This window comes from Diceros bicornis, chromosome X (genome assembly GCF_020826845.1).
Source record: "Diceros bicornis minor isolate mBicDic1 chromosome X, mDicBic1.mat.cur, whole genome shotgun sequence".
NCBI classification, from domain to species: domain Eukaryota; kingdom Metazoa; phylum Chordata; class Mammalia; order Perissodactyla; family Rhinocerotidae; genus Diceros; species Diceros bicornis.
Window position 1 is genome coordinate 95,373,161 of NC_080781.1, and position 12,906 is coordinate 95,386,066.

At 40.3% G+C, this 12,906-nt stretch overlaps 1 protein-coding gene across 1 annotated transcript; it reads right to left on the reverse strand.

The window, feature by feature from the left end:
* Positions 1 to 1,976: 1,976 nt before the first annotated feature.
* On the reverse strand, positions 1,977 to 12,110 carry TCP11X2 (t-complex 11 family, X-linked 2). The gene is given in 9 exon segments (XM_058536390.1): positions 1,977 to 2,451; positions 3,307 to 3,470; positions 4,212 to 4,393; positions 4,492 to 4,709; positions 4,959 to 5,095; positions 5,866 to 6,086; positions 6,823 to 6,943; positions 9,536 to 9,653; positions 11,971 to 12,110. Coding segments are annotated over 9 exon segments (1,521 nt in total). The 5' UTR covers positions 12,098 to 12,110; the 3' UTR covers positions 1,977 to 2,218.
* Positions 12,111 to 12,906: the final 796 nt, after the last annotated feature.

Genomic DNA, 12,906 nt, shown 5'->3' on the forward strand with positions numbered 1-12,906 from the left:
GGCTGAGTAGTATTCCATTGTGTATATATACCACATCTTCTTTATCCATTCGTCCCTTGATGGGCACTTAGGTTGCTTTCAAGTCTTGGCTATTGTGAATAACGCTGCAATGAACACAGGGGTGCATGTATCTTTATGCATTGGTGTTTTCAAGTTCTTTGGATAAATACCCAGCAGTGGAATAGCTGGATCAATATGGTAGTTCTATCCTTGATTTTTTGAGGAATCTCCATACTGTTTTCCATAGTGGCTGCACCAGTTTGCACTCCCATCAGCAGTGTATGAGAGTTCCCTTCTCTCCACATCCTCTCTAACACATGCTGTTTCCTGTCTTGTTAAGTATAGCCATTCTGATGGGCGTGAGGTGATATCTCATTGTAGTTTTGATTTGCATTTCCCTGATAGTTAACAAAAGACCTGAACAGACATTTCTCCAAAGAAGATTTACATATTCTTTTTTTCCCTAAATGGTGAGCAAGATTGAATGGAGCTATTTTTCCCTGTTTAGGATTAAGATTCCTATCTCCTCTATGTGGAAATAGAGAACCAACTCAGAATCTCTGAGAAATCAATCATGCCAAACTTTAATTATAAAGTGTAAAGCAAATTTTCATTTCAGTCCAATGTCTGTATCTGCCACATACTCAGTCATTTCCACAGGGGTCCCTTCAGAGCATATTTTTCTATAAGATAATCAGGCTTCCAAAATTAAGATTTTTTAAAAAAAGGTATTAATATTGGCAATAAGATTAGAAAATTCAACTAGACAAAGTTCACTGTCTGTTTATTAAATACAGTTTATTAAATACACCATTCACCAGCCTTGGTCTCTACCCTGAAACTGTCTAAATCACACGATTAACACCTTTGAATGATCCATTCCCCAGTTTCTCTGTGTACCCTACATCCAGCCAAAGTAAAAGTGTCACTCTATTCTCCTAGCTGTGTCAACCACCTGGGATCCACCCTCTAGAGAAATTATCCTGGGACTAATGGGACTCAAATCCCATCTGTTGTTGTTCTTGGGTTAAGTAAATTATACTTAGCTCTTTTCATCCCCTGAAACGGTGAGGATATTTTTTTCACCCAGTTATAATATCCCATAAGTAAATTTTTATTTTCTTCTGTCCATTCCAAACAAGTTCAAATCCAAACCAATTTTTTTTTCTAATTTCTTAGGTTGCTGTTGGTCTGTTGCAGTTGGCCTGAGAATGAGAGGAAGAATCTCTACAATCTCAGAAAACAAGCTCAGGTCCTTGTGTACCGAGAACACCTGTCATTTGTGATGCCAACTGAGCTGACAATCATAACCTGGCAGTTAGAATTCCAGACTGCAAGCAGAAAGAAGCATAGAGGCTGCCCCACCTTGAATACCTACATGACTTCTGTCGAGAAGAATGGGGTGTTCTAAGCCTATAAAGGTGAAAACAGGAGATTTATTCAGCTATAGAACAGGACCAGGGATGAACTTGACGCAAGTCAGTCACTGACCTAACCACTTGGATTTGGTGTCACTATCAGAGACGCCAACCCTGACTGACCCCCAGGATCACTTGAGATGGAGAGAAAAAAAATCCCATGGATGCTGAGAACTGTTTCTCAACTGAATGCTTATTAGCAGACAATATCAATTTTCATCCAGTCCTCAGTTTTCATACTGCTTTGTGCCACACATCAGAAAAGGTGGGGGCTCTTACTATTGCTGCATCCTTTAAAATTACAGAAAAATTTGGTACTGGACATTGGGTTCTATGTCTTCTCTTAATCTATAACTCAGTGAATTTCTGACTTCCAGAAGCCCCTATACTCACGCTGTGGATAATACCACAAAGTTTTTATAGCCCTCAAGGAAATGATTTTCCATTGGAGAAAATAACGTTAGCACCTGATGCCTGCTCAAGCCAGGATACTGAAGAATGATCAGCCAGTGAAGAGAAAACTGAGGGCTCACTGGCTTCTCAGCTAGTTAGGGATAATGCCACAGAACCTGGATTCAGTTGCAACACAGAAGGAATTGAGGTTTTCTTGCAGCTCAGAAGTTTATTAATGAACGGGATTGGGCCAGTCGGTGTTTACATGCTTGAACCCTGCAGCCCTGTGTCCTGGCTGTAGTTAGGAAGAGGACTGGCTGCTCTGCTGGCCACAGGTGATGTCATCCCAGGAACATGCTGAGCCCTGTCTCCTGGGTCCCTGTTGCCATAGCTGAGGTCCAACATCATCAGATAGATTCCACTTCTGTTTCTCATGCCTGAGTTGGAGGGATGATACTTTTTAGGATTTCAGCATAGTAGGGGGTAAATACCTGCTGATTGTGATGCATCAGATTGACAAACTTCCAGCCCAGTTCTGCCAACTCCCCCTTGATGAGAATAAGGCCTCCAGGGAAGTCTAGCAGAGATTCCTGCATGCCACGAACCAAACAGCATTTGAGAAACAAACGGATCCGCTGATCTGTGAGCAAGGAAAACAATGAAAAGAGGAAGATCAAAGAAGTTTCAGAAGAAATTCACATTGCCCTTTGCACTCTCTGCTCACAAAGTTTAAGTTAATTGAGATATTCACTGACCAACCCACTCATTTGTATAAACCACATAAATGAGATTTGTTTGTTTTGTTTTGGAGGGGGGAAGGCTATCAAGCTCCCAAAGACAATGCATTATCAAAAGATGTTGAGCTGGTAAATTTCTGGCTGTTCATAAGATTACATGGCTCTAAGTGAGTTCCTGGTGTGTGCATTTGACCTAACAAGAAGATCCTAGACACTGTACCTGAAATTCTAAGGGCACAGATTGCAGCCAGTGTACCAAGTTCAGGACCACACACCGAAATCTGACTATGTTAAGATGCAAAAGTTAGAAGCAAGCTGGCCAAGGTCACCACTTTCATTCCAACATAGAATATGTTCTACAGTCTAAGTCAGCATCAGTTCCTTGGGGGGAGTAGGGTCCTGCATGGTAACCTAAAGCATGGGATAGAGAAAGGGTTTCCCAACATAGGTCTTGGACTACAGTTAGAGAATGATCAGGGATGATTTAGTAGGGTTGGTGGGACAGTATCTCACATCTGAAAGTTATATCCTAGCTGATCCACAGATCCACCTTAAAACCACACATAAACTCTTCAAACTGAAAGAGATCTATTTCAACCCTGTACATTATAGATAAGGAAACTAAAGCCAAAAGACTTTCCTAATGATCATGCTTTCCCATTTTTAAATGGTTCTGTAACTGACTTTCAGGGCTGAGGCCATCTGTACATCTTCCAAATTCTTGTCATCCCTCCCCACCACCACCGTGAGACTCTTACCAATGATGCTACGAACACAGTTCTCCTTCTTAGCGATGTTCTGGAGTTGGCCTATAAGAGATGCTGTGTTTTTGCTGCTCAGGACAGTGAGGCCCCTGTCTTTGAGGCCTTGATGGATTTCCTGAGACACTTGTTCACTCACACTCAGCATAGCCTCTTCAGGCCTAGAAATGAAGGACAGAAAGCGAGTGGCCCTGGCATAAGGGCAAAGCCCAGAGAGCTCCAGACCAGAAGCCAGATCCACTCAAAGGAGAATTTCAGCTCCCCGCCACTATTAAATAGCAGGACCTAGTGTGTAGGTGAAATACCTTCATTGTTACCCAACTAATTCATACATACAGTACTATATTCCACTCCAAACAACGCAAGATAAATTGGACAAGGGTTCAGTTCTATCCTTGGATCCATTCAGTATTCTTTAGTTCCATAAACTTTATTTAAATATGGTTTTAAGATTTTCTTGGGTATTTTCCATGGTTGTTTTTCCTACTTTACCAATTAAATTGCAAATATATTGAGAACTGGACTTCTAATTCCTCTTTTACTTTGGTTGTGGTGCCCTGTATGCAGTGAATGATCAATCAATATTATTGACCAACTGATCAACTTCTAGATATACATACACAAATCTGTCACTCATTCAACCATATAATGACCCATTCCTGGCAAACGTGATAACGAATCATTTGTAGCAAACTAGCCACACTCTCCTCTTCGGAAAGAGGTTTTATTTTTTCTACCCCAAGCCTCAATATAACTTATCAAAAGACACCAACAATCTTTGCAGATGGTTCCCAAGGTCCTTTGTGTGGTTTGTGATGAAGTATAAGCAATAATACATTACCTGCCTATGTCCCAAAAAACACATATTATTTTCAACTCTAAGAAAGATCTATGAAGCTTACCTGGAATTAAATTCCTCCGTCAGGGCCTTGGTTATGCATTTCAATTTATCCACAAATTCAGGTGAGCTGAATAAAACATAACCAGAGAAACTTCTGGCCACTAGCAAGACTGAGGCCAGGATGGTTAACTGGTGCAACTGGGATTCCATCTCCTGCAGCCGGATTCTGTCCATCAGCAGAGTCTGGTGAGGCAGGGAAGAGCGGGTTGTCAGGAGAGGAGGGTTCTAGTGAAGATGTTGAAAACAAAACAAAAAGGCAATGCTCTAACACACATTCCTACCTCGGGGAATTCTTCATTGTCAGGATCCCAGAGAAGAAGGTTCAGGTAACCCTGGTATAGCACCATTGTGGGAGTGGGGAGCTCTGAGTTGTTAGCTGCCCAATTTGGAGGTGAACAGGCCATACTGGAGGAGCTAGGAGAGTCAGGAGAACTCGAAGATGGTGTAGTGATGTCTGTTGCTGCTTTGGTTAGCCATTTTGTGGTGCAATCAAGGAGATCTATGACATAGAAGGGAATACGTAAGTATCTTCAAACTCTAAGACTCAAAGACTAAGGCTTTAAGATACACTCTTGGTCAATAAAGAAGTGATTTTGTAGGTCTTTCTGTCTTAGAGAAATGCTCCTTCTCCCTATCCCTTACCCAAGGAAGAAATTTTCTATTCAGAAAATAGAAAATACTCTATCACTGTAAAAAGGCAGATCCAAGGTCAAATCTTCCCTCTCCTGCCTTTAAATTGTAAACATACTGGGCTGCTTGTCGAGGAGTTCCTGGAATTTAGCTCGTTCATACTGGATGGAATGTTCCTTCAGGTAGGGTCGAAGACTCCGGATAGTATAGTTTACCATGTCCATTTTCATCAGGCCCAGAACATGGAAGATACCCCTGTCATAGAGAGAAATCAAATATTTACAGTATGAAAGGAAATCTGGTATGGAGGGGTGGAACCCAAGCAAGGAGTCCTAAAATCATTGATTTTAGAGTTAAAAGGGGCCTTAAAAACAACAGCCCTACTTCAATTTACAAATAAAGACACTGAGGCCAGTGACCCAAGGCCATAGAGTGAACTGCATGCAAAGCTAGGGACAGATACATTTTTTGACCTTTTGGTTACCAGTCTAGAGCTCTTTCCACTGTAGCCACTCTGTCTTCTCAGAAAAAAGGGTAGTTGGTGGAAGGAAAATGACCAAAGTCCTAACAACTATCTGTAGGTATTTGGAATGATGGTGATTTAATTTCTAAATCATTGGGCATATCACTTTACTTTTCTGGGTCTTGGTTCTTCTAACTGTGAAACAGAGATAATCCTCATTCATGCCCCCTCACAGAGTTTGAGTTAGGACACACAGAATAACATCTGGAAAAGGGCTGTTTGGAATCTCTAGAAGAAATAATTACTGTACTTTAATGTCTTAACAGCATCATTTCTTAATAGGGGTCCAAACCTAAAGATCTAAAGATCATCACAAGGGCCCTGAGAGACTGTCCTCAGAAAATAAAAGCCAATAGTCCAGCGAAGAAAAAAAAGAGGTGCTAGTCAGTTTTTCAGTATAGAAGAGCTAGACAAGGCAAGGGTGATAACACAGTATCCGGCCCTGAGTTTTTTCGCACGGTATCTAAGGCAGATTTCAGGGACAGTACATTTAGTTTCTCACTTCAGTAACTGCACAGGATCTGTTATGCTTTCTAGTTTCCGCACTGCTTCATCTCGGACTGGTGCACATAGCAGGGTCATCAAACTAAGAATGCAGTTAGAGAGATGAGGGACATCCAGGGCCCCATGTTCTGCTTCCTGCTTGAGGAGATCCATGTCCAGAGCTTTTTCAATCTCATTTCTTAGGCGGTTCTGGCGTGGTAATAGCAGTGACAGCAAGATCTGCCCAGAAAAGAAAATCAACGGAGCCAAATTGTTTAGAACTCCAAACATTCTCCAATGAACAACTCCCTTAAGACAAAAGCATCCCAGCCTACGTCTTTTGGGGGTCCAGAAACTAGGTCTCTAAATTTCTTATAGAGAATATTATTTCTCTCTGTTTTGGGGCCAATTATAATTCAAGGCTTCATTGGGATCAGTAATAACAGTAGTGCCATATTATTTTCTGGGCAGAATGAGATAAAGATATGAATAAGAACAAGAGTGTGATAAAGGAAGTGCAGGATATAAAAAATATAAAATAAACACCACCACAAGATGATGAGACATCCTTAATAAGGGATAAGGACATCTTTAGATTGTTTTACTTCAAAGGGCAAAGGTGAAATAGGCAAAGTAACCATTAAGGGTCACTTAAAATAGCCTTTTGACTCAAAAGTGTAAGTTCCTTGTGGGCAAGGGCTCTCGTTCATCTACATGCTTCTGAAATACATAAAACATAGTGAGGATTCAGTGAAAATCTGATTAACTGAATGATATACTGTGTTGTTATAACAAGATCCCAACTTTCAAGCTTCATCTCATACAAATAAAACGGAAGCTTCTCCATGTTATCTATTTAAGTAGTGGACCATGTTCAGAAAGGAAGTATGCTACTTAGGATATTGGTAGCCATCAACAATCCAAAGGTCTGAGACGCCCAGAAACAACATCCACAAATGGGAGGTTGGTTACTCACCTCCTTAACTTCTTTCAGAAGTTCAAGAGCACAAGTGAAGTCAGGGGGAGTACTCAATAGCTGATCTTTCAGACGGTCCCAAAAAGCTTTGTACATTGTCTCCACGAACCTGCCTTCCAGACTATAAGAAGGTTAAATGAGAAAATTGCTCTTTACCCTGAGAACTGATATAGGATCATAATCTCCTAAATCCAAAACAGCATTTAAGATCACGAAAGACCATTAAATTGATAGGCCAGGAGCTATGTTTAAACTTGAGCAGAGTTGAATAAACTGAGTTTAGTCTCGGATGCAAAGGCATTGGCCAAATCCTCTCAGAAGGGTACCTCATGGTTCCAGAGAAGCTCTCCTTCTGCAGTAGGAAGAACAATGAACTAGGGGTTGAGCCCCTGAGTCTTAGCCCTGGTTCTGCACCTAACCTAAATGTGTGCCTTTAGTTCATAGGCTTATACTTTTGAACTAGATGATCTTTTTCCTTCAGTCTTGAAATCGAGTAAAGGATTTTTCTTCTTGATAACACTTGAAATTCTTACACGCACCTCAAACTCAGCAAGCTGAAAATTGAACTCATTATCTTCCCCTTTCAAATCTGTTCCTTGTTCATGCAGACCAGAAATTTTAACCCCTATCCTCTTAAAAAATACAGTAGTAATGTATGTTTTTGTTAAAAATTTTACAAGCAATACAAAGATAAATGAAAAAAAATTCAAAGTTCTTCCCTCAACACACCAATCCCACCTGTGAGATGTTACCAACTATTATTTATCTGGTGTGTACTGGAGTCCTTCTTAATTACTTTCCCCTCATCCCTTTTATCCACTTGGTCACCAAATTCCAGAGATTTTGCTTCCTAAATATCTCTGGAATCCATCCCCATCTACTACCATCTCCCACTTGGACTATTGCAATAGTCTATTAAATGGTCTTCCTGCCCCGACAAAGTCTTACTACCGCAATGCCACATATTCTTGCTGGAATCAATTATTTTTCTAAGATACAAATCTGATCATAATGGCATCCTCTTTTAAAGTCCTTTAGGGGCTCCCCATCACCAGCAGGATACATGGCCTCTAAGACCCTTCATGATCCTATTCTGCCACTTCTCCTACCTTATCGCCTTCCTCCTTCTAACACTCTGTGCTCCAACAATAACAATCTGCTTATAATGAATATATAATCGTCTTCCACCATTCTATGCCTCTGACATGTCATTCCCACTTCCAGGAGAATCCTTTCCCCTCTAGACCACCTGAAAAGCACCTATTCATACTCCAATACTCAAGTGTTACCTTGTCAGGAAAGTGTTCCTGAAAGCTGAGCACAAACACAGAACTCCATATACTAGATGTGAGAGAACTTATCATTGCACAGTAGCTATCTACTATTTGACAATCTCCCCTACAGAAGCTTCTTGATGACAAAGCCAGCATCTTACTCATCTATATGTCCCCAGCATTCAACATTCTGCCCTCCTCCTAGTAAGTACTCAATAAATGCTTGTTGAACAACTATCTGACAATAAGATTTCCCTTAGGAATCTATAACTGTAGTTAGTGTCATTTTATAAGCCCAAAGGTAAAACCAATCATCGATTACCTGTAGATAATAGATAACCTCAAATTCTATTTCAACCTCTTTCCCAGTATACTTTTTGCATTACTACACTAGAATAAGGCTGTTAATAACAAAACAATGAAAGTTAAGCTCTAAATAGTATTATTTCCTCTGCTTCATTTATCTGCCTCTCATCACCACCATGACCCCCAGCCACTTCAACAGACCTTCACTCTCCAAGCTTCACTTTCTCTGCACCCCTGCTAGCAGAAAAATAAATGTAGCTCAGGATCCAAGGACAGTGAAGGCAGTGAGGAAGATTCTATGAAACCTGTGTTTTGGTAAAAACCTCCTTCAGGGAAGCTGTGCCTGGCATGAGTACCTATTGGCAACAGGCAAGGGCAAACTAAGGAGTGTGAAGATCAAAAGAAACACTGATAGGGCAAGGTGCTTTAGTAATAGAATCCCTAAAATGGCAAAATAGAAGCATTTAAGGTGGGGAATTAGAAATCCTATACAGTATAGGTTTCAACAAAGAAATTTACCCACTTGACTATTAACAAACCATTAGAAGCATTCAATTCATACTTACTGAATGACTCTTATTTATGTATTGCAATAACAATATAATTAATAAGAACCAGAATAAAGCCTGATTTTAGAGGGGCATTATTTATCAATGAGGTTCTGATCTTGGTTAATAGAATCTTTATTAAGCTGATTATGAAGCAGTAATGTTCTTTGAAATCTCTTATCCCATGAAAGGTTGGTAATACCACTATTAGAAAAGTAATCTTTTCATCTGTACCTGTATAATTTGTAGACAATTAAAAGAGTAACTGCTGGGAGATATTTCCTCCAAAGCTGTCTAAGAAGATCTGAAATTCACTCTGTGTTTCATTGTTAACTGGGATATCGAGAGGAACATTCTGACAATAATTACATTGGTTTGTTTCTTGTTTAAGTATAATTTTTCTGCTTTGACTCTTTGAAACTAATAGTTACACTGATTACTCCTCTGTTTTATTTATTGGTACCACTTAAGACATACTCAAACATTAATTGTATTAATAAAAGTGCTTCAAACATGATCAAAAGTCATTTGTGCTATATACCTATGTCAGGAGGAGTAAAATGGAAAAAATAGGAGAGTCTGTACCTGTTGGGAGGTAAAACACTCTCTTCCATATAGAAATCTTGGTTTACCACGATTTCATGAGCAATGCTAAGCTTAGAAACTTCGTTAATTGTCTCTATCAGCTCTGTGACAGAAAGTACTTCAGGTTGGCGCTCTGGAAAAAGGTATAGCAATCAGCAACAGGGAACCCACACAAGTAGAATTTTTCTTTTATTCAGAGATTCACTCAGCCAAGTAATGCCACCAAATTTAGATTCATCAAATAGATCTTACACAGACTGACTCAATCATTCTAGTATTTGAGGTTTTCTGAACTCTTTGCCCTTCAACAGCACTAGAAACTTAGAGAAGTCAGGCATCAGGAGAAGAGAAGTTAGTTTATGAAAAAGAAAAAGTGAAACTGAATTCAAAACCATTTTTTGGAACGTCAAAACAATAAGTAAAACAGCAACAAAACAAAGAATAAGTTGTGGTTTATAAAATAAACATTTATCTAAAAGTTACTGTTTCCACTCTTCTCTTCCTACCTTTGATGAGATAGGAAGATACACAAGATGAGAGTCTCTTTATAGATAACATCACGAATCTTACTAGATGGCTCTTAAGCTGAACCATGCTTAAAGCATGGTCTTCAAATCCTGGGATTCCACAGACCAATAAAATGTCCAAAAAAAAATGAGTGACTGACAATGATTTGCCAATTTTTATGTTTCCACATACGGAATTAAGGCAAACAAACAAACAAAAAAATCCACCTTACCATCATTGAAATAATCATTTCATTTAAAAAGTAGATTTTAACATCTCAAAAGGCAGAAAGGAAATAAAGTCAGCATACAGTAATCCTTTAAATTGGATCAATTTATTTATTTTAAAAAACTTATTACAATATCTTTGTTTTATTTCATTCAAGATTGGTAAGAACTTTGTCATACGCTAACGTTGGAATTCGGTAACCACTGTTCTGAGTTCATTACACAGATTACTTACTTACAGCAGTGATACGTAGTAAGCACATCTAGTATTTATAATTATTACTTGGTATACAAAATAAAACATGCAATAAAACTATTTTCTCACTCACTTTCACTATAATTCCATAATTTGTTCAGAGAGAACTATTTATCCCCAAGTTATTAAAAAACTCACATATAAGAATCCTCAAACTCGCCAAGGAGATAGTCTACTTATGTACATTCACTTCTCATTAAAAAAAGTCTTCTGGGCCGGCCCCATGGCTTAGCGGTTAAGTGTGCACACTCTGCTACTGGTGGCCCGGGTTCGGTCCCGGGCACGCACCGATGCACCGCTTCTCCAGCCATGCTGAGGCCACGTCCCACATACAGCAACTAGAAGGATGTGCAACTATGACATACAACTATCTACTGGGGCTTTTGGGGAAAAAAAAAAGGAGGAGGATTGGCGATAGATGTTAGCTCAGAGCCGGTCTTCCTCAGCAAAAAAAGAGGAGGATTAGCATGGATGTTAGCTCAGGGCTGATCTTCCTCACAAAAAAAAAAAAAGTCTTTAACAAAAGTTAGTACAACCAATTCACATCTCCTTTCTACCCTAACTAAAAAGCTATATATGTTAAAATATACCAGCTAATCACTGCACTAAGCCATTTATTTCAGACACACTATGAACTAAGAATTGCACTATTCTGTTTACTAGCAGTGACCCTTAGTGGCCACCAGAGAAACATATATGATTCAATTTAGTATTGTGGTTTCCAACTATTTTTCCCATGTCTGTCTTTAAGAGTTCAGATCAAGTCACTACACTTTGACAGAACTTCAGATTGATATTTGGTTAAATTCATTGGAGATTATTGGAAGAGAATTGCAATTTGAGTTCCTATGAGGTTGGGTTAGTCGAAGCAAAACCTCAAATAAATGCCTACCATAAGGTGTGGAAGAGACCTCATGTCCTTATGTAAAGAGAAAAACGGTTATTATAGATCTGAAGAATTTTACCCTAGAGCAGTGATAATTTTTATGTCAACAAAATACCCCTGGAAAAGGACAGAACACAATTCCAACACTAGATAATTTGGATTCTTTCAAATCTATCCTAGACCCACCATTTACAATCTACAAAATCAAAACACGAGAATGCAAACTATTTCCCATGTTTTGAAGTAACTCAGATACTCTCAAGTCTTGTCAAACACAAGTAATTATGCTTTGTTGGCCTATTTCTCTAGAGCCAAAATGTCTTTTAATTTTACCTGCCAATTAGGGGCCTAGGTCCCATATGTAAAGATTAGAGGGGAAAAAAGACAAGGAAAAGAATAATCCAAAAGAGGCATAGCTGAAGGACAAGAAAGGAAAAATGCAAGGTTGCAAGAGCCTTCTGTGCTCCTTAAAGGCACTTAACCCACAGGCTGTCTATTCCTTTAACCTAACTGTTATCAAGCACTACCCAAGGAAGCGATGGTAGAATTCTAGACCTACCAGGACAGTGGTCTTCTGAACAGAAGCTCTTGTTTTCCTGGCTCTGCTCTGGTGTTTCAGGCTTATGGGCCTCACCCTCTGCTTCACTGGAATCATTATGGAGCACAGTTTCTTCAATCTTGGGCATCTTGATGTTATCTGGAGCTGAGGGAAAAAAAGGTAAGCTGCTGGTGGTGTAAGATCTGGTTGTGACCAAGGGATGAGGTGGAAAAGGGCTCTTCAACTGCCATTGTGTGCCTTGATGACTGAACCTGCTGCTCCCAGTTGAGGAGGTTAGCAACAAAGGTTCAAGGGGCCTCTCATTGGAACAGCTAGGGTCCTCAAACACCCTTGGGGGAAAGATAACTTGGGACTAGTGGGGTTGCCTTTCCTGAAATCAAAGTTTAGCACTGGCAAGCAGAAGAGGAATTCAAGGCCCAGAGATAGACAACGACTTCCCAGAGGGCACACTGCACGTGATTGGCCAAGCTGGAAGAGGAAACTTCCTCAACTCCGGCTGTCTTTAACTAGTCCAGAAATGATCCTCTTCCTCCTTAACTTTCCCCCCATACCCGCCTTCGACTATAAAGAGGGCTGGACGCTGGATTCAGGCAGCAAGCGACCCCTACCCCGCAACCCGAGGAACCCTGGCCCCTAACCTCCCACTCCTTGACTGGCTACCAGCAGCTGCATGTGCTAGTGAAGCGCCGCTGCCTCTCCAGTCTTGTCCTGGGGCATACCATGGTGGACAGGGCAGGAGGGGAGATCAGCAGGAAGGCGTTGGACGGAACCATGGAGGTGGTGAGACCTACTTGGAGCGCACCCCTGTCAATGATGCTAGATAGAAGAGTCCAAAACCTGAAAACAAAGGGTGGCCAGTCTCCTGGGTAGCAGGACAGGTCGTGTGTCCAGGGTACCATGGGAACCAAGAGAGGAGGCGAGGTCAGCAGAGACGCA